The sequence below is a fragment of the Carya illinoinensis genome, chromosome 10 (genome assembly GCF_018687715.1).
Source record: "Carya illinoinensis cultivar Pawnee chromosome 10, C.illinoinensisPawnee_v1, whole genome shotgun sequence".
NCBI classification, from domain to species: Eukaryota; Viridiplantae; Streptophyta; class Magnoliopsida; order Fagales; family Juglandaceae; genus Carya; species Carya illinoinensis.
The window spans coordinates 11,999,190-12,022,465 of NC_056761.1; the positions used below are offsets into that span (position 1 = coordinate 11,999,190).

The window sequence follows — 23,276 nt, forward strand, 5'->3', positions numbered from 1 at the left end:
TCAGAATCATCATTGAAGACGGAACTCTCAAAGTAATAATGAGAGTTCAAGTGGCTATGAAGGGTTTGAAGTAAGAAAACTTGTACTTCTTGAAAGGAAGTATTGTTGATGGAAGAGCTTCCACATGCTATGAGAAGCTAGATGGGACTGATGACGACACCACCAGTCTTTGACATATGCGTATGGGACACGTTGGAGAAAAAGCATTGCAAACACTAGCGAAGCAAGACTTACTCAAAGTTGCCAAGATTGATAAATTCTTTTTCTGTGTGTGTATTAGGGAAGCAGAGGCAAATCAAGATTGGAACCGCTGTATACAATACATAGGAGATACTTGACTATGTACACTCTGGATGTTTGGGGACCTACCAAAAATGCATTTTTAGGAGGTAAGCATTGGTTTGTAACTTTTGTAGATGATTATTCTCGTCGTGTGTGGGTTTATATTATGAAGAATAAAGATGAAGTGCTAAAAATCTTCCTTGATTGGAAGAAAATGATTGAGACTCAGACTGGCAAAAAAATCAAGCGGCTCAGATATGATAATAGAGGTGAGTACACTTCAGACCCCTTTGTGGAAGTATGTCAAAGATAGGGAATTGTCAGACACTTCACTGTACCATCAAAAAGATGTGGCAGAATGGATGAATCGTATTTTGTTAGAGAAAGTGCAATGTTTGTTACTAGATGTTGGATTCAATAAACAATTTTGGGCTGAAACTATGACATATGTCTGCCACCTCATCAACCAACTACTCGCAGCTGTCAATGATGGGAAGACACCCATTGAAATGTGGAAAGGTACACATGCTACTAATTATGATTCTTTACGCGTTTTCGGATGTCCTGCTTACTATCATGCTAAATAAAGTAAGCTTGATCCTAGAACTAAGAAAACAAAATTCTTAGGTTTTAGTACTGGTGTAAAAGGGTATAGAGTTTGGTACATAGAATCTATAAAGGTAATCATCAATAAAGATGTTACATTTAATGAATCTGAGATGCTTAAATATCATAAGCATAAAGATTCTAATAAAGTCAGCCATGATGACGAAACACCAGATGATTCGCAGAATGTGAAGTTTATTATTTCAAAAGATTCAGGAAAGCATGGACAAGATAAGGTTGATAGTCTAGTCACAGTACCTCCACGTCAACCCGAATCAATAGCAACCAACAGGCTGAGACAAGAGAAAAGTGTATCGACACATTTTGCAGACTACGTGACATATGCACTACCAGTTGAAGGGGGTGAGATTCCAACCACTTACAGAAAAGTCATACAGTCCAGTGAACGAGTTGAATGGACAAAGGCGATGAATGAAGAGATGCAATTTCTTCACCAAAACTAGACTTGGGAGCTTGTACCGCTTCCACAAAGAAATAAGTCAATTGGCTATAAGTGGGTCTTTAATCAGAAAGATGATCAAGCTGTTAAAAATAGAATACGATATAAAGTTAGATTGGTAGTCAAGGGCTATGCTTAGATGAAGGGAATTGGCTACAGTGAAGTATTCTCTCCTGTTGTGAAGCATTCATCCATTTAGATATTGCTAGCTTTAGTTGCACAATATGATCTTGAGTTAGCATAACTTGATGTGGAGACAGCTTTTTTACTTGGTAATCTGGAGTAGGAGATCTATTTGTCTCAGCCAAAAGGTTTTAAAGAAGTTGAAAAAGAAAATTGGTTCTGTAGTTTGAAGAAGCCACTCTATGGCTTGAAGCAGTCACCTCAGCAATGATATAAGTAATTTGACCGTTTTATGATAGACCTGAAATATACTCATTGCCAATACGATCACTATGTATATTTCAAAAAACTTGCAAATGGATCTTTCATTTATTTGCTTTTATATATAGATGATATGTTAATTGCATGTAAGAGTAAGGGGAAGATAAATTATTTAAAAACTTAGTTGAGTCATGACTTTGAAATGAAAGATCTGGGAGAAGCACATATAATATTGGGAATGGAGATCAACAGAGATAGGATGAAAGGTACAGTTCACCTTACTCAGAAGCAGTATCTGAAGAGAATATTGCAATGCTTCAACATCGACTTGAAGACTAAGCCGGTGAGTACTCTTATGGCCCCATATTTCAAGCTCAGTGTATTGCAATCTCCTAAATATGATGAAGAGCGGGACTACACGAGGAATGTCTCATGCAAGTATTGTTGGAAGCTTAATGTATGTCATCATGTATACACGACCTGATATCTCCCAGGCCGTTAGCTTAGTTAGTCGCTATATGCATAATCCTGAAAAGGCTCATTGGCATGCAGCTAAATGGATTCTACGTTATATTTTAGGGATTGTAGATATTATTTTGAAGTTCGAGAAGAATAAAGATAGTCTAGTACTGAATATATTGATTCAGACTATGCAGGTAATCTTGGCAGACGCCGATTGATAACTGGATATGTGTTCACTATGGATGGAGGACCAATTAATTGGCGATCAACTTTGCAGTCTACAATTACACTATCATCCTCTGAGGCTGAATACATGACTATAACAGAAGCCGTGAAATAAGTCATTTGGTTACAGGGATTGGTAACAGACTTGGGCTTTAAGCAGCAAGAGGTTACTATTTACTGTGACAATCAAAGTGTAATTCATTTGGCCAAGAATCAAGTGTATCACTCTCGAACAAAACATATAGATGTCCAATTTCACTTTATATGTGAAATATTAAAAGAAGAGGACATCAAACTTAAGAAGATTGGCACTGAAGTCTAGCAGATATGTTGACAAAAGTCGTAATAGGGATCAAGTTTCAACACTGTTTGGATTTGATCAATATTGTATACTGCTGAGCACCCTCGGGTGCATTGGAGCCTTATAATGCATTCGATAGCAGAAGTCTCTCATTTCAACGAAGGAGGTGCATTCATTTAAATAATGAATCAGTTTGTAAGCAGCTTAGTATGGCACACTTGGGTGGAGGGGGTGATTATTGAAAACCACTAAAGTGTGAAATCAAAAGTCCACTTAGTTTTCTCAACACTGTCCAAATTGAAACTCAGCACCGTCCTATGTGTTGAAGATCAACTCTAGTTGCTAACTCACCATTAATTACGACTGATGTTTAGGAGAGCTTATCTTATAAAAGGAGAGCTCGTATGTGTAAATTGGTGTGGGCAAAATAGAGAGAAAGTGGACATGAGAGAGAAATTATTGAGTGTTTGTAATCTCATACAAACTCATTGAATTTTAACTCCAATGGACGTAGGCAATTTACAGAACCACTTAATTATCGTCTTATGTGATTTTGGACAAGCCAGAGGCGCAACATGTTATTGCTTTGAGTATTTTTTAGGAGTTGCCTACCAATTTGGTGGTTCTTGTTTATAAACTTGTGGCTTTTAAAGATGTAGAGCAAACCTGCTTTTCAGAATCTATTGCATTGCTTTAGCTTGGAGACACTACAGATAGATCATAGTTCTTGCTAATCCCCCATGGATGGTGTAAATACTGGAAGAAACATACGAAACTAGAAGATAGTCTTTCTTTGCATCTGGTGATCTAATTGGTGAACATCCAAGCAGAAGTTGAGAAGACTGGTGAGATGAGATGCCTTAGGCAGCTGGCTTCTATATTATATGAGAAATGAAAAAAATCTACCGGTAGAACGCATGTGAACCACCTGCGCATGTGTTCTCTCTCTTCCCCCCCCCCCCCCCCCCCACCCTTACTCTCTCTCTACCAGAGTTGAAGAAGAGGCCAGCTATAAGTAGTTGAAAAGATATGAGTTGCTTACAAAATCCCTAAATTATATCAATTTTTGCCTTTCCTTAAAAATATGTACCTTTTTATATTGATTTAAACAGTAGGTTTATTGAGCTAAATACACAGTAGTTTCTTGCTCAGCTGATTTTACTAGGTATGACAAGAACATCTCTTATTTTTCTGCATACCATATGGCAGATTTGTTAACCTTGTGATATTCTGGTGATATGATTGTTATTCAAAGGCAAAACCCTGATTATTTTGGATCAAACTTTGGTGCCCATGTGCCAAGTAAAAATAGGTTCCTTTCTAGGGGTTGATGGAGAACTTGAGGCAACTATAGTTATAAGATGAAAGCATGTAACAAAGTTTATAGGCATAACACTTCAGATATGTACAAATTATAACTCTTAAAGGAGTAATGTTAGATGCAGTTCTAGAATGTGCAAGTTTCATGCACTTCTCTTGAAACATAGTGGAGTCTACTTTTAAAAATTATTATTTTCATGTGAATTTCATATTTATCCATTTCTTTTAAAGAGAGTGCGTGAGACTTGTACACCATAAGATTACAAATATCATTTCTCATGACTATGATTTTTTTTTTTTTTAACATAATTTCACTTGATGGTTTTTAAAATGATACATCCTATTCTGAACCAATTAATTCTGTCTTATTATTCATCATATAATTAAGTGAATGCAATAAAATAAAAAGTTAGAAGGTTACACTATTAAGGAACATTGGTTGATGTCTCATAATCTAACTGGATTTCCATTTATGTAGTGGACTTAAGAAATCGCTTAAGGAGCATTCCCTGAAACAGGGGTTCAGGGGGAGGCTATAAGCAAGAAGCTCGACCAATAATTAGGGATGATAAAAATTAGAATAAAAAGTAACATTAATTTTAATAAAAACGACTCCAATATATACGTGTTCATGCATGCATACACGTGTATTGCTAAGCCTAACATATCTAAATAGAGGGAGGGTTTAGTGTGGTGGGAGTAGGTGTTCACTGATTTTGTGGATTTGGTTTGTTGTTATTTGCCTACTTGTCTTTATTTATCATATATCAAGAAAATGTAACCTTATCATCATCATGGTTCCAACATTCCTCCTTTAATGCACCCCAAAGCTTTCTATTTTGTCAATGACTAAGCTTTCTTTCAAAGTTTATATAAATGAATAAATATCATAAGGGAGCTCAAGCTCAAGTGGCAAGTTTAATCTTGATAAGCATTTCAATATCACTTATGTAATCACCCTTAAAATTCGATATGGCCGATTAATATTCGGACAGTTTTTATGTTTCAAATTGGAATGGAAGAAACTTTCTAAAACCTATCTATAAATATGACAAGCGTCGATTAAATATGCGATACGCAGGTATTCATTAATATCCTATGCTTATAAGACTAATGGGGATAAACTTCTTGGAATCACTATTAGAAAAATAAATATGAATGGAGAAACAAAATGGTCATCTCCCTTTTATTCTTACTATTGTAACTATTGTTCTGTCCTGCTGTCCTAATTTAGCTACTCGAACTGAACACCAGCTCTTGTATGGCGACAAAACGAGTTTGAAATTTCTATTCCACAGGCCCAAAATTAGCATTGAGATTGCAAAATTTCAAGCAATGATTTCTGGACATAAAACCCTCCAACCATCAATCACGAGTTGTGTACAATCACCTCACATTTTTCTTGATAAGCAAATTGGCGGCACCCCGGAAAGAAAAGGAAGAGCAAATTGGCCGAGGAAAAAAAGAATTTTACAAGTATATTGAATCTCAAATATATATATATATATATATATATTTATATATTTTCCACAATTAGTTTTGTCATTGATATATAAACATTCTTAAATAAAAAATACAAAAGGTGGAGATCGAAGATCCATAATAAAGCAAAAATATTTTAAGTGATGGTGAAATAAGAACATAAAAACAAAATATTTATTCACCAAAGGACCTTGCTACATCCACAGAAAAGCCACTGAAAGTGGCTACCGAACAGGCAATTTTATTTTTGCTTTTTTTATATATTTTTATTTCTTTAAATAATTGTTTTAATAAAAAAAATTATAACATTATTTAAAAATATTTCCTTAATTACTTATAAAAAAGAGGAATCGATGGCTACCTATCAATACTTTTCTATGTGAGATATGCATTATCTATTCATCAAATACCTCGAACTTTACCATTATAATATTAATTGAAGTGAATATATATGTGAGCATGAATTTATATAAAAAAATAAAATGATAATCATGGAGTTAATTATGTATAAAAATAATGATAAAGTAATTTATCAGTATTTGAGTTTGATTGGGTAAAAAAGAACTAAATATATTAACCAACTTGATTATAAACTTAACAGCGAAAAAAAAAATCAAAATTTCTATTAAGCACGCCCTGAAGGCGCGTGGTGTCGATGGAAACTAAATTCTTGAAGCCATGTTTGCCACAGAATATTACAAAATATCGTATAGATTTTCACTATCATATAATTTTCTTGAGAAAAAAATAGTCTTGGCAATAGGTCCATCACTCTCTAGTTCAAAACCGTAGCTGTTTAGGTTTGGAAGTTGGATTGAGTTGAATAAAATATTATTAAAATATTAATTTTAAATATTATTAATGTGTTGGAATTTGAAAAAGATTAAATTTTTTTATTATATTTTATATAAAAATTTAAAAAAATATATGAATATTTGAAAAATATGTAATGATGAGATGAAATGAGTTGAGGAGGATTTGGCAATTAAACGGGGCCTAAATCTTATCAAAGTCACCATCTTTGTAACGATATTCCAGCAGCATCTCCCTTGTAAGTTGTTATATTAGCTTTCTCATGTATTCTCGTTGCTTCTGCTATGTCGGTTAGTTTCCAAGTTGTGTTGCAATATGTATTCTGGGTTTGGTTGGTTTCCTGAATGATCAGTCTGTGAAGACCGTAAAAATGGGCATTTCTTCATGATTTGTAAACTAAATTGTTGTGAGTCTTCGGTTCTATATCGCTGAAGAAGAAATAACCGAGAATTTTGTCGTTCTGGGTCACTGTTTTCTGGTTTTTGTTGCCTTTGTAGTTCCTTGCACAGAGAACACTCGGTTGGTATATTGATAAGCGATGGTGATACTACGAGCAGTGGGTGAACATAATCTTGTGGAAACTTGACTCTTTTGTGCATATGGATTTGAATTCGGGTTTAGAATGGATTTTCTGTGAATTTTATATTCTGCACTAATTGTCATGAAGATATTTTGGACAATCCATTGGTGCTTCAATTTAGCATAATTCTTGATTTGGGAATACCAATTTTGTACTGAAGTTGTTGAAGAGCGAGTAATGACTAATTCGGAATGTTAGCATTAATCTGGATTGAGATGTGGATCTTTTAGATGTGGTTTATAAATAACAATCATTCGGTGGGATGGCATAGATAAGGAGCTGCGTATTGGAACAAGAGCCGCTTCATTTTTTTTTTCAAGGGTGCAGATATTTTGCATGAGAGACGAAGATGCAACATTTCCAATTGTCTTCCCAATAGGCACTTGTACACAAACTAGGGGATTCCCAAATAACATTATCACCAAAATTTAGGTCAGCAGTAATCCATTCTTCCTTGTTAAGTCCTTCAACAGATATAGAGTTAATGCTCAAGGGAGAACCCCTCATTCCAGGCCTCCCTAATCGTCTTGCCTTAAACTGTCTTCTCTGGCTTCCAATCCAGAGCCATGCAGCCTGCAAGGCTGTCTGCAAGGGATGACATTTATTGCTTGGTAGTAAAGAACGGTTTTTCACCCGAAGAAATGAATTAGGCTTCAAAGACCCTTGGCTCTTTGTCTTTGCTTTCCACAGGTGCACTGGGAAGATTTAGGGGCAAGTTCTTGATCTTATTCATTTCTCTTGGCACTCTATCCCAGCAATGCCCTGCAAGGCCAAGGTTTATCCCCATGGATTTAGGTGTATTTCCATCCCCCATGAGGGTGTCTCCTTTGTTTGGGGCGGGATGATTTATGTGGCTCGAGGAAACAGCACACATCTTTTTGAGCTTGACTCAGCTGAGGTTATGGATCCCGTTAAGGGAATTTGGCATCCCATTGCACTTATGGGAACTAATATGGCCTCTTATGATGCAGCAGTTCTGAACGGGAAACTTCTTGTGACAGAAGGCTGGATTGGTTCAAGTGTTGTTGTTTTTGGGCACTTGTTTGTGGTTTCAGATCTTGAAAGGATGAAGCTGAAGGTTTATGATGTGGATACTGATTCCTGGGAAACAATAGAAGGGCCTCCTTTACCAGAGCAAATATGCAAACCTTTTACTGTGAGTGCGAATGATTGTAGAATCTATGTTGTGGGTCGGAACCTTTATGTTGCTGTGGGTAGTAAGTATCTCAAGGCTCAACCAAAAAGGCACTCACAATAAAAAGTGGAGGTTTTTGGTTCAATGGAAGGTTGTGGAGGCACTAGAAAGTTTCTATGTCTTGACACCTTCAAGCTCTCAGGTTCTGTTTGCCTAGTTTTCAATTTTTTGTGATATAGTGTTTTCTATGATGCTTAGTAAATTGTAATTTGTATGCGAGTATAAAAGATGTAGAATGGAAATGGCTATTCTCTAAAGGCTCCCAAATAGTTTCTGTCATGAACATATCAACTATGTGATTTGATTGTGTTCTTATCTATTTAACTAATGCTTGCTTTGATTTAAATGGCTTGAAATCATTGCATATATTAATATTTAGATTGGATGAGAGTGGTGATATTACTATTTTTGATCTTGCTAGTACTGGACCAGTATTGGGTCTGCTTAATAATACAAATGAAGTGGAACTTAGAGCTGTATCTTCTGGTGCGTTCAAATGCAAAGGAAAACATCTCATACCTTTTGTTCACCATTCCAATTGATTGACCTAGTTGAACAATAATGAGTGCTGTCAATGATCTTAAGTTAAGAGGGTTGATAGTTCTCTGCACTCTCTGTTTTGCCCAAGTGGGGGAGAGACAAAAATAATTGCATGATAGGGTAGAAATGGTTACCAATTTAAATAAGGTGTTGATAATCATATCAATCCAAAGCATACGCGATCAGGTTTTTTCTATCAACTACCTAGGGTCTACAAATCTCTTTTTCTTCAGCTTCCAATGTGCTTGAATTGTGTTGCTCATCTTTAATAGTAGTACAGGAGTGCAAGTCATTAGTGTATTACTTGTAAAGTCCAACGTTCTTTTGATTTTGGTGTAAACAGCTATCTCCTCGAGTACTCACATCCTAAAGATCAAGATTTGGTGTTAGTCCTGAAGTCAGTGAGTATTAAATGCACATTTGGGTTTGATCTAGAGGTTGTAAAGGTGCTTTTAATAGCCTAAAAGCTCTTTTAAAGAAAAAAATAATATGTTTGGTAAACTTATAAAAAGTGATTTAAGCATCTAAAAAAAAAAAGGGATAAAAATCCGCTTTTTAGAAAAGCACCAAATTGAAGCTTTTGTTGAAAAATTCCTATGGATAATGCTACATTTATAAAAACATGAGTAACTGTAAAAGTGCCCTTAAATGTATGTTGTTATGAACATGTTTTGTATTACTATGGTAATCTGCAATCAAAAGGTAGTTAGGGCTTGGTGTGTTGAGAGACACTTCCGATGCTTAAGTCAGTATAAGGTTTTAAGAGTATTTCGAGTTTTAGGACGTTCAGAAGTTACCTTAGGTGTGCTATTTGACCTTTATTTATATGAGTTGGGCATGTGAGGAAAGGCCTTGCCTTGTGACTTAGTCTTCTCTAATCCTCATTGGATTGCAGATTGTTAGGATTTTGAATAAGCTATTATACAAGAAAAATTAATTCCTTAGGTGAGTATCCTAGGCAGATACTGCACTAGGCATTATCTATTTGTTACGTCATTAATTTGTGTTTAATGATAGTTGGATTTGAATTCCATATTGATGCATTGTGGCAGTCTTGCCCTTTGACTTGTGCTTCGTGGGCCTTTGACCTTTGGTCCGTGGGATGTTGTTGTCATTGGTTCGGTCAACTCTTTGCGAGGGACTATTTGGCCCTCTCGTTAATCTGCAAATTCCTGTCATAAAAGTGTGGTGAGAATTTCCAATTTTGGCCTTTATTAATTAACCTTTACAGTTTTGGTGTAGTGCTTTAGTTTCTGGGCACGTTCTGTACTTGTTTCATAAGTGGTCATTTTGATGATATGCCTTCCCACGTATGGGGTCGTGTGCGTTGGTTCATTCCTCATGTCTTTTCGAGCGATGTAGATCATGGGATTCCATATTCATGTCTGTGACACTTAATGCAATCTCATTGGGATTGCTTAATTGTCACTTCTCTTATTTAAACTTATCCTTTCATATTTTTTCGTTTTTCTGTCACTGCACTTTCTTTTTGAAATCCCTAATGGCTTCCTACTGCAGTATTCTTTTTGAAGCCTTACTCCATTGTTTCTTAATGCCTCTTTTTCAATATTTGGGGGCCAATGGCTCATCGTTACACTTCTCGCTTTGGTCCTCGCATTTCAAAATCTTCACACCCTCAAGTGTCTCTGAACAAGGCTAGGGGTGCTAGTTAGTATCATACAAATAATTTTAAAGGATACTGTTGGTCAGCCACCACTTCATAGGTGGACTTGGATTTTGTAAGGAACTTATATGGAGTTCCTCACTTTGTTGTGCTGGAGGCATCTGGGCCTCATTGTGGGGCTGTCAATTCGGAAGGTCACTAGGTAGGTGGACCTTTTCATGAGTATGTTTCTGATGGGGTTACTTCTCCCCTTTTGTCGTCCTATTCGGGATGTTTTGGATTATTTGGGTTTAGCCACATCCTAGCTTCATCCCAATGCATTGAGAGTATTATTGTCATGTTGTGTTGTATGGCGTTGAGTTTTGGACCTTGTCGTCGAGGAAAATCCTAACCTTATCGCTCGAGAGTTCCTCTATACCCATGATGTTTAAAGTCTTGATGAGAATTTGTGTAGTTTCCATTCACAAACCAAGTATAGGGCGACATGCCTAGAGACTCGCTATTCTCATGTCAAAGATTGGCACAAGAAATTTTTCTTCATGTTGGGCATAGGCTTGGAGTACCTTGTGGGAGATTCTTGTCACTAGGAGTTTCCCATTCGGATAGTGTGGGGTGTAGTTCCCAAAGATCTCGAGTCTAATGTGATGCTTTCTGTTCGAGAGAAGACTCACCTTCAACAAGTTTACTCTTGGGTTGGACAGAATCTCGGGGTGATTTACACAGACGCTCTTCTTACTTGGGACATTGATCACTTCTTGGTTATTCCCTAGCGATTCCCACTTTATGGGACACAACTTTTTGAGGGGTCTACCTAATCTTCGTGGGTAGAAAAGGGTCCTTTAATTCCATTGGAATAGAAGGGGAAGAAGTCTTGCCTAGATAGTGATTCAGTCCAGGGAGAGGGTGAAATCGAGCTTTGAGGGTGCTCCTATACCTTTGGGAATTGCTACCCAGAGGGAGGCTTCAGCGCTCCATAGTGGAGTGAATCATCACGGCCAGTTGATCCACTACATCACATTTCGTCCCTCTTAGGAGATATGGGATCAATTTGCCTAGTTTTGACTCCAGGTAATTACTTGGAGGAGGTTCTGAGGTAGGCGGAAGCTGACTTAGCTCTAGTTTTGAAAATTAAGTCTTCTAAATCAGGCGACCAAGAGCAGGTTGGTCAGACCCTATCTACCCATGACTGCTTGATTAAAGTCCTTGATCATAGGGAGGAGGAGGACGATATCGATGTGGTGTTGCACTCCGCATTTTGAGAGCTTGTGCCAAAGGGCTATGCAGGTCCTCTTCTTGAGGCGCCCTTTGAGACTATAGAAGGCACGTCTTTGGCCCCAAGGAATTTGGCTAAGATACAAGAGGTTAGTGAGGATATTCTCCCTCAATGTGACTGAGATGTTTCCACTCCATCTGTTCCTTCCACAACCTCTTGTGGGGAAACTCCTAACCTCTCATTCGATTCTCAGGGGTTATCCCCAATGTTTTAAATTTTGTTCCGGTGATCATTTCGGTTTAAGTACTAGAACATAATATTTTGGCACCGGTGTATTTTAGTATTCTATTTCGGGATTAATTATATATAATATTTATATGTATATATAAAATAACAACTAATAGAATAAATACATATATATATATATATATATATATAAATGTAAGTGTGTATCATGTAAATGTGTATATATGGAAGGATTGAAAATTTATAAAATGAATATATGTTGAAAAAATTATAAACTTAAGTTGAGACACAAAAACAAAGAAAAATAAATAAAAGAATAGATAAATTATTAAAAATAATGATATCTTAAAAAGAAAAAGAGAATGAGGGACATATTATAGTTACAAAAAAGATTAAAATTATATAAATACATTTTATATTCCAAAATTAATTAAATACTATTTGGATATAAAATTTACAAAAATGTTATCCAAGTACAAAAAAATTATAAAAATAGTCTGAAATGGAATGAGAACTGAAATGTCAATTCTGGCCGAAAAGGACCGGAATGGGTTGGAATTTGGAGTGAAACAGAACGAGGTGGTATAGTGTACCAGATACTACACTAGAACGAAAAATTTCGGCCTGAACGAAAGGGAATTTAAAACTATGGTTATCTCGTGATGATCCCTCAAGTGTGGAACTCAATGGTGGTCGGGTTTTGATTCTTTCCTTGCTTTCAGCATTTTTCCTCCTGATGAGGGAGTCCATTTGTCTTCCTATCCTACCCTGTCCGTTAATGTTTTACCTCTTGACAGAGTTCCTTCACCTGTCAATCTAGGAGGGGCTACGAATCAGGTTCTACCTCCAGACGGGATGAACCTTTTGGGGCAGGCGAGTCAACAGTCCCAACTAGCTCTGCCTTTGTATCTTGATCGCTTGTGGCCTCACCACCTCGCTATTCCAATCAAGTAGGTGGTTCCAAGCCTTCATTTGCCGGTAGGGAGCTCAATGTTTTAGGGCTACCTAGTCCCTTTGGTTCTCATTCTTCGGGGCCTACCTTGCGGGCCAATAGCTGTGTGAAGGAGTTGGTTTGGGAAATAGCATGCCAACTAAGAGGCTTTTTGTCTTCTGTAAGCTTATTTGACTTAGTTTCTATGTAATTTGTTTTTCCCTTTTCCTAACACAGATTGATTTAGTGCCCTAGGGGTTGATGAACTTGCTGGTTGGATTGTCGATCACCAGTTCTACCTAGAAAATGAGGTTTGCGCTCTTTGCTCCTATGCTGAAAAGGCTCACTAGGTTAACTCCAAGGCAAGGGAGGAGGGGGATGAGCTAGTGGGTGCATGATCTTATTGGGAGTCTTACTCCTATATGTTAGAGGAGGACGCGCCGGTCTCCAGGATGGGATGGTTGATCTCCAAAATGAATGACTTGCAGAAGTTTGAAGAAGAGGTGTCGAGTTGTTATTTCTAGGCCAATTTTTTGGAGAATGAACATGGCATGGGATATGCTTGTACGCCTAGAGAAAGAGTTGAAGGAATCCAAATAGCACTCCTTAGAGTAGGTTGGTACGGCCACTGAGTCTCAGAATGCTCGTTTAGAACTCAATGTGACCCTTGACTCTATTTGTGGTAAGATGGCTCAGCTGGAAGCTCGGTTTGCAGTGATAGCTAGGGTGTTGTGGTTTGAAGTGTTTAATAGGAGTGGAATGACTTGGGTGATGTCTAGGAGGATAGTGGATCTTTTTACTTGTTAGAGAGGTTTAAGGGGTAATTTGCAAATTGTTGCTGTTTGTAACATGATCACTTTATGCCTTGCGTGGGGTATTTAGGTTGGAAGGAATGGTCAATGCTTTTAAGATAAGGAATGCTCGGTGGACGAAGTTAGACATTTTTTCTTTAATACCTTATTTCAGTGGGCTTCGACTACTGTATTTAGTGGAACTAGTGTCCATGATTTTCTTGTTTAAAATTTTCTTGTTCATTCGAAAAAAAAAGGGGTATTCACCATCATTTTTACCATCATCCTCGTACAATTTCATGATGTATCATTAAACTACTGGAGATTATTTGTTATGTTCAACTTGTAAACCAATCATTTGATACTACATTTAAGAATATTGAGATAATGATGATAAAAAATTAAAAATGATGAGAAATAGATTTTTCCTTATATATTATTGGTGCAATCATATTGTTGATGGATATGCAACTACTTTTACTAACAAATGAGATAGTATCATTTCATCTATATCCAAAAAAGATTGATAATATCATTTCATTAAAAAATGAATTGTTTTTTTTAATATAAATTATATTTACAATCATAAGGTGTGTAAGTTTTACGTATTTTATTTTAAAATATTACATAAATTTGAAACCTATATAAAAAATTATTTTTTAATGGTAGACTCCACTTTTTTCATAAAGTGTGTAGAGCTTGCATACCATAGGTATATAGCATTACTTTTTTTTAATCTAAATTTCATATTTTAAATAACTATCATGCATTTGTATCAATATTATAAAAATATTTAAAATAAACTCATAAATTGATATGACTTTATCTTATACATAAATCTACTTTATAATAAAAATAATTTTATAATTTAATATATAAATCAAATCACATTAATTCGTAAGTTTGAGATTAAAGCATTTATCTAAAAAGATTGCATTTCCAAATCTCAAAACTCTTTTTGTTAAAAAAAATTCTATTTATAAGTTGACATGAATAATAAATCTAACAAAACATTTAAAAAAATAAAATTTGAACTATATAAATCAAGGTAATACTATGTATAAATCTCAAATAAATAAGTCATGCGTAGGCCTTTTATAAAAAAGTGAATTGTATTAAAATAAATGGTTTTTTAATACTTTTCATTGTGGTACACATTTTTATAAATAAAAATTTTACTCGTCATCTTAACACATGTCACACGTAATTTTTTTCTTATAAAATATATAATGTATAGATTATGAGTAGAAGAATTTAATTAATTTAAAAAATAACAAAAAATTGAAAAATAAAAGCATTCTCACCGAGTTATGCATTTCTAAAATATATTGTACTTTTTGACTATTAGATATAAAACACACTTGTAATGGATTATCTATTAACAAAATTTGTAGTTTTTAGCTAAAGTATCGGTAAAAAAAAGATCAAATTTAGTCTACACTGTAAAATGAGTAAATCTTATTTTATTATATTTTTTATAACACTCTCTTCTCTCTATATACATTCACAAACTTCCATAAGTTTATCTAATTAAATAGCAAAATGTGATAAAATAAAATAAACTAATAATTAATAATTAAAATATGATAAAATAAAATAAATTAATAATTAAAAAAATTAAATATTTTTTAAATTATTAATTACTCATTACTATATAATAAATAAATAAATATTTAATATAGAATTTTGACGTGAATATTTAAAATTAAATTTATCTTATATTATTTTATTATTATATAATAAAAAAATAATTATTCTAATTTAAAGACTTATATAAATAAAATAGTTAAAATTTAAATCCATCCTATATTCATCAAATTTTTCCTTTACGTATACATAATTCGTTAACAATATTATAAGAGAACTTTTTTACAAAATCTAGCACAAACCTTTATCAAATTATTTGTCATCAATAAAATTAAATTTTAAAATTTTATTATTCCAATAGGGTTGCAGGCTTTGTCGGTCCCCTGTCAGGTAATCGAGAGGGATGTGCCGAGTCCTCGTACTCAAATATTTTATTTAAAATTAAAATTAAAATTAAAGAAGCTACGTTATCTTTGATTCTTTGCTAAAGTATTGAGATTGACAGAAGGAGTTACCCTATCATTTTTCGAAAATTATTCTCTTTTCTGGTGGGTCCCACTTGAAACAGACCCCAAAAAAAATAAAAATAAAAATGGTAAGCCCATTTACTGGATAGCAACAAATTTTCCCGAGAAAATCGAAATACAGAGTTTTTATCTATCCAGGGCTGAAGACCCAGTGACGCAGCAAGAATTCCAATTCCCACCAAGAGATTGAGAGAGAGAGAGAGAGGGAGAGAGAAGAGAGATTGAGTGATGGGGGCAATAACAAGCGCAGTGATAGCAATAGCGGGGGTGGTGCTGGGGTGGATCGCCATAGAGATCGCCTGCAAGCCATGCCTGGAACAGGGCCGTGACGCCATTGACCGCTCCCTCAATCCCGACTACGACCCTGACGACGCCGACAACGTTCGTGCCCCTCTCAACCCTAACTTCACCTCAGATCTCGAAGAACCATCTCCCGATCCACGGCCCGCTATTGTTGCTCCTTCTTCTTCCTCCGTTCCTATCAAGGCTGTCTGATCACATGCACCTCCGATTCATCACATCTTTCATTCCCCCATGCTTTTCTCTGGTATTTTCCCAAAACCGCGATCGTACAAGTTTATAATGACTTTTCGGGCTTCTCTCTGTCTTTTTTTTTTTTTTTTTTTTTTCTCCCCAATTTTTCGGTGGAAAAAAGGAAATGGAAATGGAATGAAATGACGGAGGTTTTCTGGTAATCTTCTGTGTGTATCCGTGTCTTTCTAATGGGGTTTTTTTTTTTTTTGTTAATTCTGTGGGGGTGAGATTGGAATGTTGGTTTGACTGACACGGATCTGTATGTTTGATTATTGTAATTTGAATCGCGGATTATTAACATACGGATTTGCATTGTTCTGGAAACTGTTTGATAAATGGTAGAAAAAAGCCTTCACAAGCCAATTGTGCGTGCGTGTCCATATTCGTACAGAGTGCATTAATTACGAAGAAAATCAATCCACATTAGCAGGAATTTGATCCAGGATACCGGTGCCAATAAAATAAAAAAGAATCAGCCAAGAAAAACTTGTGGAAGGGCAGTGAGGTAGAGTTACGGGTAAGCTCACCTTGTACGGCAGCAGCTGCTGCTGCTCTAGAAAGCTGTAATCCATCCAAATTTACGTGCTGTCGTCTTTTGTTTAAGCTCTACTCTAGTCTCTGCCACCCGACTTCCCTCTGAAAACTCCTACGACAGGTCGGAATTTGATATTTTATTTGCGATAAAACCAAGAAAAATTATATTTAAAATATGTAAAATCAATAACTCTTTCTAGAATAGACTCTTGTGTAATTTTTTTTTTTATTTTTTTTAAGGATTGTTTAGATTATGAGAAGATGATTTTATATAAAATTAAAAGTTGAATAAAATTTTAATATGTTATGAAACTTAATGAAAAAAAGAGAGTTTAACATGAAGATAGAAGCAATAAAGCAAGAGAATAAGAATTTAAAATCTTTGCTTAAATCTTCTTTTTGATTGCCCACTCCTTTAGATAAGGATGTCATGCAGATTCTTGAAGAACAAGAGCGTTTGAAGAATGAGGCAAAGTGCCTCAAATTTCTGTAATTTTTTTTTTCAAGATAATAAAATAATATTTCACAAATATCCATATTTGTGTTTCTATCTTCTGGTAGATATTCTGTGTACTTCCTTTTATTTCTTTTTTAATAATGCACACTTCTTATCAAACTCATAATATGAATCTGAAGTATTAATTGTATTTAAAAGATGGTATTTCAGAACTAATAATATCATTCATCTTCCCCTTGAATCCGTAAGGGTTTCAGATTTATATTTCAAATATGTGCAGTTTTCATGAGCTCTTCTGGAGCCTCAATGACATTTAAATCATATATATAAACTGCAATAATAGCTTGTTTCCATTTGAGTTTGGATTACTTTAGATCGTATAAGGATCTTTGAAACTTGATAGAATACATATTTCTAAATGTATTCAGATTAGAAGCTTCAGACATTTTCTATCCTTCAAGGATTTTCATATATATATATATATATATCATGATCCAATTATCCATATAAATATGCAGTTAATCATGCATATCCAAACTCTCGGTAACTTTCAAACTAATAAAAATCTCAATATGATTTCAACCACTTTAAAAGCATATCAATATTGTTTTTTCGAGAAACTAACTTGTGATCACATTTTCATATTAAAAGTTTCAGGCTTTTTATATCATGTATATAAATATCCACTGATATTTAATAAAAATCACATCTTTAGGTGTTTGGACTTCAAGTCTATATTTATCACATTTTACTTAGTGATATCAATTCTACAGGAATTGAGAAACTGACTCGTGATTTATATATCACATTTTTATTTCCTTTCTATAAATACCTACTGACATTCAACAAGTGATGGCTTGCAAAATTTCATATTGCAGATTTTACAAGTTCGCTCGAGCGGAGGCTCTTGGCCGCTCGAGCGAATTCAGGCAGATTCAAACGCTCGACTGCCGCTCGACAGGGAGCTCGAGCAGGTTGCTGAAAAACGAAGATCGCTCGAGCGGAGACATTGGCCGCTCGAGCGAAATCAGGCAGAGTCGAACGCTCGATGTGCGCTCGATAGGACGCTCGAGCGAAATCAGGCAGAGTCGAACGCTCGACGCGCGCTCGACACCCCGCTCGAGCGAACATCGTATTTTGACAGATTTTAGGTTTTCCGTCGTGGGACCATATAAAAGGCCATTCTTCACTCTAGAGCCGCGGTTTTTGACTGGAGAACACTCTTTGGGAGAGAAAAACATAACTAGAGGGATTCAAATCATTTGTTTTGGAGACGGAATTCCAATTTATTGCACGTACGTTGGATTCATACACGAGCACGGACGGGAGAAAGGCGTTGAATCGTTCCCTTGAGCTTTTGACGACCAGTTGAGGCTGCAAGGAAGACAACATTGAGACTCATTGTAGCAATATGGGAGCTGCTATAAAGAATATTGAAGTGCAAATTGGGCAACTAGCCAATACCATCAATGCCCAACAAAGAGGAGCTTTTCCCAGCAACACTGAAGTGAATCCAAAGGAACAATGCAAGGCCATCACACTTAGGAGTGGAAAAGAAATAGAGAGGTCACCATTGAAGGAGAGCAAGTCCACCCCTACAGCTGTGAACATTGGCCAAAGCAAGAATAAAGTAGAAGAAGATGAGATTGTCAATGACACACTAGAGGAGACCGACTTTGCTCCTACAATTTCATTTCCTGACAATCCTCCTATTCTTGCTCCTCCACTTCCTTACCCTCAGCGTTTTCAAAAGCAAAAACTAGATAAGCAATTTTCTAAGTTTTTGGATATTTTTAAGAAAATTCACATTAATATTCCTTTTGCAGATGCCTTGGAACAAATGCCAAATTATGTCAAATTCTTGAAGGACATCATTTCCAAGAAGAGAAGATTGGAAGAGTTTGAAACAGTGAAGCTTTCTGAAGAATGCAGTGCTATTCTTCAAAAGAAATTGCCTCAAAAATTGAAAGATCCGGGGAGTTTCACTTTGCCTTGCACTATTGGAAATTCATTTTTTGATAAAGTTTTATGTAATCTTGGTGCTAGCATTAATCTTATGCCACTTTCTGTTTGCAGGAAATTAGGACTTGAAGAGATGAAGCCTACAACAATTTCTTTGCAACTAGCGGATCGGTCCATCAAGTATCCACGCGGAATCATAGAAGACGTATTGGTAAAAGTGGATAAATTTATCTTCCCTGCTGATTTTGTGGTGTTAGACATGGAAGAAGATGAAGAAGTCCCACTAATTCTTGGCCGACCATTCTTGGCTACGGGAAGAGCTTTGATTGATGTTCAAAAGGGTGAGTTAACATTGAGAGTGAACAAGGAAGAGGTTTTGTTCAAAATTTACCAAGCCATGAGAATTCCAGAAGAGCCAAGCACTTGCTTCCGGGTTGATGTCATTAAGCAAGGTGTGGAAAAGCCCTTTAAAGAAGATGCACCAGCCAATCACCTAGAACGAGCCTTGCAGCAAGATACATCACTTAGCAATGAAGTGGAGAGGAACTGTACTCTTATTCCTCTTAGAGATCCCGATTGAGGAAGATTGAAAAGTCTGGCTGTAGACTTTAAAACAAGCGCTTATGGGAGGCAACCCATAGATCTATCTTTATTTCCTTCATTTATTTTATTATCTTTATTTATTTAAGTTTTAATAAATTGGTTTTTGATGCAGGTTTATTTAGCAAGAATAAAGAGCTGGAAAATTTTAAAACCTCGGAAGGTTCACCATGAAACCAGGGAAGTTCCTTTATTTCTTCAATCCTTTTTACTTCTGCATCACAATGAGGACATTGTTTAGTTTAAGTTTGGGGGTGTAAACTCCTATAATTATTTGATCCTCTTGTTTTCTAAGTTTTGGGTTGTTGATGGGTTGTTTGATTCTTTTACCAAGCATGCATTGGAGTAAGATTGAATTCTCTATGACTCTGAAATTTGTGATTGAAGATGGTTTTGAGAAAAATTTTCAAAAATTTCTTTTATGTCAAGTGAAGTTTTGTGGGTACTTTAGTTTAAATCTTTGACCTTGAACACAATTGAGCACATAGTCGTTTTTCTCTTATTCCATTTTGCTTATGAAGAGAAGAAGTTGAATTAATTGAAAGAGGGAGGTTCGATTTTGCTTTGCTCTAGAATCCGTTGATGGGTCCTTGAGGCGAAATCCTAGTCGAGACCAAATATTAGAGAAATGATCTAGGCATTTCTTTGGCATAACCAAAAAGCTTTCCCAGCCGTCCTAAATGTCATGCCATCATTACATGGTGTGTTTCCATAGTCAACCCCCTTGAGCCTTCATGAGCCTTTATTGATTCTTTAAACTACATAAACCATGCCCGCTCTAAGCCTGAAAAACAATGAATCTACCGTTGATAGTTTGAGAAAATACTTTGGTGGAGAGTTACATTTAAAAGAGAAAATTGGTTACATGATGAAACGTATTATGTTTGCTCTATTTGATCAAAGGAAAAGAAGAAGAAGAAAGGAAGTGATTGAAAAAAAAAAAAAAAAAGAGAAGAGGAAAAAGAAAAAGAAAAGAAAAAGAAGTAGCCAAGCGGAAAGTGAATTACCTCAAATTTTGTTAAGGGAAGTGTTGGTATTACATCAGTGATTACAGCAATAATAATGCCACAAGTATGAGCATATTGCCAAGAAAGAGCTATGATTTGAATCATGTGAGTTTCTCTTTTAATGTTCTTTTCACTAAGTATTTTCCCAGTTTGATTTAATTTCCCATATCCAGTTCTTTCTTAACCCTCACCCTGTGGCCTATCATTACAACCTTAATAAAGACCTTTTGATCTTTGATTTTGGTGTTGACTACATTAGTGGAGAGGATTTCTGAAAATTGGACTTATGGGGTTAAGTTTTAAGAGAATTCTTCTGATTTTGGTTGTTCTACTTTTATCTGAGTTTGCAGGTGGTTTGAGGTTAAATTGACTATATCACACACCCACTCAAGGTCTTAGCTTTAGGTTGAAATAAACGCCTAACTCTTGCTTGACAAATTGTAAAATTTTTGATTGATTTTCTTGCTATCTTTGATGTTAAAAGAGTAAGATACTAGAGATGAAATCTAAATTCATAAAAGTTTGGTGAATGATGATACTTCTCTTTGGGGTCGAGTTGATATTGCCTAAACTATCATTTGTTTTTCTTTTTTGTTTGAGGACAAACAAAGTTGTAAGTTTGGGGGTATTTGATGGCTTGCAAAATTTCATATTGCAGATTTTACAAGTTCGCTCGAGCGGAGGCTCTTGGCCGCTCGAGCGAATTCAGGCAGATTCAAACGCTCGACTGCCGCTCGACAGGGAGCTCGAGCAGGTTGCTGAAAAACGAAGATCGCTCGAGCGGAGACATTGGCCGCTCGAGCGAAATCAGGCAGAGTCGAACGCTCGATGTGCGCTCGATAGGACGCTCGAGCGAAATCAGGCAGAGTCGAACGCTCGACGCGCGCTCGACACCCCGCTCGAGCGAACATCGTATTTTGACAGATTTTAAGTTTTCCGCCGTGGGACCATATAAAAGGCCATTCTTCACTCTAGAGCCGCGGTTTTTGACTGGAGAACACTCTTTGGGAGAGAAAAACATAACTAGAGGGATTCAAATCATTTGTTTTGGAGACGGAATTCCAATTTATTGCACGTACGTTGGATTCATACACGAGCACGGACGGGAGAAAGGCGTTGAATCGTTCCCTTGAGCTTTTGACGACCAGTTGAGGCTGCAAGGAGGATTTTTCAGTGTTTATTTTCTTCTTCCCATCTTCTCAGAACAATTATGGTGAATTCGTTTATGTTGAATTCCAATTCTAGCATGAGCTAAATTTTCTTCTTTCTAGGAAAACGATGTAACCTAATTCCGAACTATGCTTGTTTGTCCATGCTAATTTAATGCAATTCTCTATTTGTTTATCTGATTTATTCTGAGTTTAATGCTTCTAATTAACTGGCCATTGATTAGATGATTATTAATCTTGTGATTTGCTATCGAAAGAGGGAATCATAGGGTAGATCTTGGATATTTCAGCATAGGTAAGTATAGAGATCGAAAGACTTGTATGAACCTGTGTAGTAATTAAATCATTGGTCTTATTGCATTCTTGATTATTTAATTTGCATACTCTTGTGTGAATTGATAAACTAGAATCACTTCCAATTGACTATCGAAAGAGGCTTTTGGATGAATTAGAGTTTTGCTAATAGACAAAAGAGGTTTAAGTTAAATTAGCTGGATGAGAAAAGCATAGTGAAGAATTATGGTGAAATCGATTTCCTAGAAGGTTTCTTCCCCATTGAATTTGATCTTTGAAAGTCAGTTTTATTTTCTTTGCTTATTTCTCTTTGAGTTGATCTAAGTTTATTTGCAACTACAAAAACCTTAGCGATTCCTCTAGATAAAATTGAGATTAGTAAAATTTTGGTATTTGGCAAGAGTAAGGTACCAATCCCTGAGGACGATACTCTACTTATTACTTTACTATAAAACTACGATACTGTGCACTTGCAGTTTTGCACCGGTCAACAAGTATCACCTCTTTAAGTGTTTGGACTATAAGTCCCGATGCATCATATTTTACTATTGAATCAATTCTGCAGGAATTGTTTCTTTCAAATTTTGGCCAATATTTTACGTCGTATTCTTCGACGGTTCTTGATTCACTTTCTCCATTACTTCTAGTAATGTCAATTGCCATCTCATATGGAAATACGTTGTCGACAACGATTTTATTTCTATCCATAATTTCTCCAATATTCATGAAATGTATCGAGATCTCGTTATTTTCAGATACCTGTCCCTCTTCACGGGAAGACATTTTCATGAAAAACCTATTCAGGAGGCACTCTTCAGGAGATTTATACTCTTCAAGAGTTTATATAGGAGAATTTTATACATAAAATTTGGATGGACTTTATTGCTTGTTCTGTGGGTATGGCCTCTTCAGGAACACCAATTATTTGTACATTTCTCTTTTGAGATACTCTATCTTTTGTATCAATACGTCTCACATGCCTTTAGACATGTCTTTAGACTGCTGAATTTCTTAATTGTCCTACAGGGACTTCAATCCTCGCTGGAATTTTAGCAGCTAAAATATGAGACATTTTTATATTATTGCATCCAAAATTTAATTATTATCTGAACTACTGGTTCATATATGATAATCAAGATAACGTCGAATA

General features: G+C 35.7%; 2 protein-coding genes across 2 annotated transcripts; both read left to right on the forward strand.

The window, feature by feature from the left end:
- The first annotated feature begins 6,451 nt into the window (after positions 1 to 6,451).
- Positions 6,452 to 8,456, forward strand: LOC122278889 (F-box/kelch-repeat protein At1g30090-like). The gene has a single exon (XM_043089097.1). The coding sequence runs from the start codon at positions 7,673 to 7,675 to the stop codon at positions 8,171 to 8,173; it is 501 nt and encodes a 166-aa protein (XP_042945031.1). The 5' UTR covers positions 6,452 to 7,672; the 3' UTR covers positions 8,174 to 8,456.
- Positions 8,457 to 15,654: 7,198 nt separating this feature from the next.
- Positions 15,655 to 16,405, forward strand: LOC122278748. Its single transcript, XM_043088939.1, has one exon. It carries the CDS (start codon positions 15,798 to 15,800, stop codon positions 16,062 to 16,064), a length of 267 nt encoding a protein of 88 aa, XP_042944873.1. The 5' UTR covers positions 15,655 to 15,797; the 3' UTR covers positions 16,065 to 16,405.
- Positions 16,406 to 23,276: the final 6,871 nt, after the last annotated feature.

Bases quoted from the DNA above. Each gene is read 5' to 3' on its own strand.
- LOC122278748 (XM_043088939.1), top strand. From the start codon at position 15,798: ATGGGGGCAATAACAAGCGCAGTGATAGCAATAGCGGGGGTGGTGCTG.
- LOC122278889 (XM_043089097.1), top strand. From the start codon at position 7,673: ATGCCCTGCAAGGCCAAGGTTTATCCCCATGGATTTAGGTGTATTTCC.